Source organism: Aythya marila, assembly GCF_965140915.1.
Source record: "Aythya marila genome assembly, chromosome: 3".
Lineage (NCBI taxonomy): Eukaryota > Metazoa > Chordata > Aves > Anseriformes > Anatidae > Aythya > Aythya marila.
In genome coordinates, this window is record NC_139044.1 from 5,374,385 (window position 1) to 5,378,639 (window position 4,255).

The 4,255-nt window shown below is 59.0% G+C and overlaps 1 protein-coding gene across 1 annotated transcript in view; it reads left to right on the forward strand.

Annotated features, from left to right (window-relative positions):
- Positions 1-3,598, forward strand: part of BCL11A (BCL11 transcription factor A) — a 68,131-nt gene extending 64,533 nt beyond the window's left edge. Inside the window, exon 4 of the mRNA XM_082755515.1 lies at positions 869-3,598. Coding sequence (XP_082611641.1) covers positions 869-960 — 92 coding nt within the window. The 3' untranslated portion in view covers positions 961-3,598. The remainder of the gene's footprint in view (positions 1-868) is intronic.
- Positions 3,599-4,255: the final 657 nt, after the last annotated feature.

Genomic DNA, 4,255 nt, shown 5'->3' on the forward strand with positions numbered 1-4,255 from the left:
GCTGTTTCCAAAGGGGCCGAAGGCGCTGGGATGCCTCCTGCCCTGCACCCAGCCGGCGCCGTGCTGGCCCTGGCTGGCCGCATCGCTCCCGGCTCCCTTGGAAATTGCACCCTTCCTTAATGTCGGTCCAAAATGGGTCGGATCCAGGAATTAAATTCAAACAAATTAAAAAAAAAAAAAGGTTTTCCTCCCCCAGAGGGGTCAGCCACGTGCTCTTGATGTGAGGGCAGCAAACTGCAGTGCATGCCGGGGAAGATGTGACCGAGGGGCTGCCGCGTAGCCCTGCCGGCAGCCCGTGCGTAGCCCTTCGGCCACGCTCCTGGGCGTTATCGAAGCAATTCCCACAGAAACCGGCACGGGGCTGGTCTGAGGCGTGTGCTGGCGGTGCTCCGGGTTCCCTGCCGCACGTGATGCTAGGCGATGTGCGGTACTCGAAGTGTGGTGGACTGGGGAGAGCCACCCCAGGCACTGGCCTGGTGGTGCAGCGGCCACACCGACAGCCTGGGGGGCTCCCTTCTGCACCTGGCTGCTCCCTGGGTGCTGGGGGAGGTCGGTGAGGTTTGGGGAAAATCCAGGGGCAGTCCTGAGGCAGGCTGGCTCAGTCCCTGTGTGATCAGAGCCCCAGTGCAGGCCAGGGGCTCTTTGCCGGGGCGATCGGTGTGTCCCCGCGGTGCTGGACGTGCTCCGTGCCCGCGGGGCGCGAGGGTGGTGCTCGGCGGGCTGGAGGCGGCGCGGCCAGCGGGCAGGAAGGGCCCCTCGTGTCCCACCCCCAGCTGCTAAGGAAAGGGTCAGAACAGAAAGATATCGGAGGAAGTCGCACCCTGGGCCGTGTCACACCTCTCCTCTCCTCTGTCCCCATGCTCTCTAGGTGCGACGTACCCCCCCGGCTGGCGCAGCGCCCAGGGAGCCCCGGACGCCTGGCAGTTTTCGGATGGAAGTTCAAGAGCACTTAAATTCTGAGAGGAGGTGAAGCTGGGGCCAGCGGCCGGTGGTGGCGTGGTGTCCGGAGGTGGCCTCCATCCTGCTGGCTCGCCGCGTCCCTGGAGCAGCCGAGACGTCCCCTCCGAAGGCAGCGCTCCCCAGGCTCCTCCTGCCCGCAGGACTATCGTATTTATATTTTGTAATAGAGTACAGCACTTCTTTCCGTTCGGTTTTTGTTTGTTTATTTCTTTTTCTAAAAACGAAAAGCAAAAGCGCCCACCGAGGTCGAGGGCTTCGCAGTGGCTTTGACTGGCTCCTGTCCCCATGGAGAAGACTGTCTTGCTCTCGTGTTGATCCTGCGTGGAGGACCCAGCCTGTTGTTTATCTCCATTTCTTAGAAGGTGCACCTCACGTTACCAATTCAAAATAAAACACGGTGTAGGTCCGTGGCGGGTGGGCAATCGCCATAATAAATGCTGGAGCTATAGGTTTTGTTCGCTCTTTCTTTAATCTGTAGTGTGTGAGCAGGCTGGCCAGGGCCGGGCAGCTGCCGTGACCCCGTGTGACCGTGCTGCCCGCAGGAGCAAAGCACCGAGTCCGCGGGGACAGCGGCAGCGCCCGTGTCCCCACCTGGGCACCGTGGGCAGGCGGCCCCACATCGGGCCCCCCCCGGGCACCGGGCTCACGGCCGCGACCCCGAGCCGTGGCCAGCCGAGCGCTCCGCCGCCGCCCGCGTACGATTGACCGCCGCCGGCTGCTGTACTGCATTTCTGCTGTTAAACCCTGTGCTTTTGGGGTGGGGGACATCGGGGACCGCCTCTGTCTTGTCACTGCTCGTCAAACCGCGGCCGAGCCAGCGGGTTTGGGGAGTGGTAATGGTCTTGCTGCGGAGAATTGGTCGGTGCCAGGTGAAGCGAAGCCCTGCCCTGGCTGGGTGGTGGCGGGGAGCTCCCCTCAGTGCCATCGGGTGTCCTCGCATCCCGCTGTCCCCCCTGAGCCCGCTTGCCTTGCTCTGAGCAAAGCACCCCCTCCAGGATTTCCCTGGTTTGGGGCCCAAGTGCTTTGCGGAACAGAAGATGGGTTAAGTGCGTGCTTCCCTGCTGTCTCGGATGGGATTTATAGGCTGCAGCTCCCGGCGACTGTGCCGGAGAGCAGGAATGGGCCTTATTTGGTTAAAGAGCGAGCGGAGCCGCTGCAGGGCTGCCAGGACACCCGCTGCAGGTCTGGGCAGGACGCAGCAGCCCCAGGTCAGGGACCAGCCTGCTGCTTCGGTCACCGAGCTCTGCCTGCGAGTTCGCTCACGTCCTTCACATCCCAGCCAGGCACCTGGCCGGGGCCACGCTCTCCTGGCAAACCAGCCATAGGTAACGTGGCTTTGCCTTTGCCTGGTGTTGCTCTTCTTTATTTAATTTTTGTGAACAGCTGCAGCCCCACCTGGGTACCTCTGCAGCTGTGCCACACCAGGGCTGACGGGGCTCTGCTTCGTCTCCAAATCACTCTACAAGGAGCACCTGGTCCAATGGTTGCAACCAGTGGCAGCTGTGAGGGTGTTGAGCAGCTCTTGGGTCTGTCTTTGTGCTCTGCTTTGTCTGAGTGCAGGCAAAACTCAGTTCTCCAGCTGCTTTGTGGTGCTGCTGAAGCAGCCTCTTGGGCATTCAGTGCTCGGATGCAGCGGGCTGGGTCCGTGGGCATTGCTGCCCTGCGGGAGCCAGGGCCGGGCTTTTCCTGGGAAGAGCAGAAAATAACCAAGCAGGGGCTGGTGCAGGCGCCTGGCGAGCAGCTGAGCGTGGCAGGGAGAAGCCGTGTGGATCCTTGTCCTAAGCACTGAAGGTAAATCGAAGCAGCCCTTAAGATGTATGTTCTGTAACGTGGGCGTTAAAACCCCGCACCTACTAGGAGTTTTACACCCACAGACTTTACGTGTTGCCTTAAAGTGATTAAATACACGTAATGGCCACGCTGGGAGCCTCCTGCAGGCCCTGGGGCTGCTCTCCTGTGCTCGTGGCCATGTCCTGCCCGCTGGGTCCGTCCTGAGCGCGCACGAAGCAGCGGCACTGCCTCAGCACCAGGCTGCAGCAGGGCTGTGTGGGCTTCCACCGCCACGCGTGACTTGTTGCAGGGGTGGCTCCCCTTCTCCTGGCTTGTTTGTGGGTTTTGGCTGGGACCTGGCTGTTGCAAAGCCTGTGGCTGTACCCTGAGGTGTGGGAGATTTAACAGCCCAAAGAAGAGCTCTGTGTTTCTCCGTGCAGCGATAGGCTGAGCTGAGCAAGGTGCCTGGGAATTAGGTAGCTTAGCTTTGATTTGGGGGATTGAAAAGCTGCTCTCAAACATGAAGGCATTTTGTCCATGCTGTTTTTTATTTCTAAGCCCATTTTCCTGACACTACAATTCAGCAAAGGTCAAGTCTCTTGTGAAGTCTAACCTAAATTTTGCTTTCAAAATAATGTGTGTTTCGGATTCAAGGAGCAGCCAGGTTACATCCTCTTTACAATGTAGAGAGGGGGGCACGCGGGCGTGCAGGCGCCTGTTGGGCACAGTCTCTCCAAAATGACCTGAAAACAGATCTAATAATCTGCCAGCAGCAGCAAACCACCCCCAAAGCCCCGCTTCTCTTTTTGATCCCAGCTTTGTCCCATCTCATCCTGCCAGGTGACGCCAGCGGTCCGGAGGGCCTGGGGCTTGGCGTTCCTCAGCGGCAGCAGAGCAAGGGGAGGGGGGGGCGAGCTCCTGCTGGACTTTATTTTGCTGAACATCCTATTTGTCCCGAACGTCCTATTTATCCAGTGCTTTCTGCTTCCGTTTCTGGTGCAGAAGCATTGCAGGTCCCCGGGCTGTGAGGTGTTGGGGACGGCTCAGGGGCCGTGGGCAATCTGCTGGGCACTGCTGCGGCTCTGGCAGGGGGCTACTGTGACACTGTGTGTGATCCCGCTAGGAAAATTATGACCAAGGAGCAAGCTAAACAACCCTCCGGGATCAGAGTGGTACCTCGCTTGCTTCTCATCTTATTCTCTGCTTTCTCTGCCCCCAGACTTCCCCAACCCAGCCCTGGCTGGGCTATCGTTCAGCTGTACGTTGTACATGATCCAAAACCCCAGTCCTTCAGAGCTTGTTGGCCCCCATCGTGGCACACCCTGAGCCTCCTCTCCCCGCCCCCCCCAGAAATCACCCTCTCAGCATCCATCTTCTACGGGGGTCTCAAAATAATCAGTTATTCTTAAGGAAAGATGAAGTTACAGGGGGAAAAATAAAACAAAAACACAAAGGAAACCGCTCCAAAAATATGGCCCTTATTCCTTAATCTGGCTGGATAGAGTTACACATCTGGTAGAGGCTT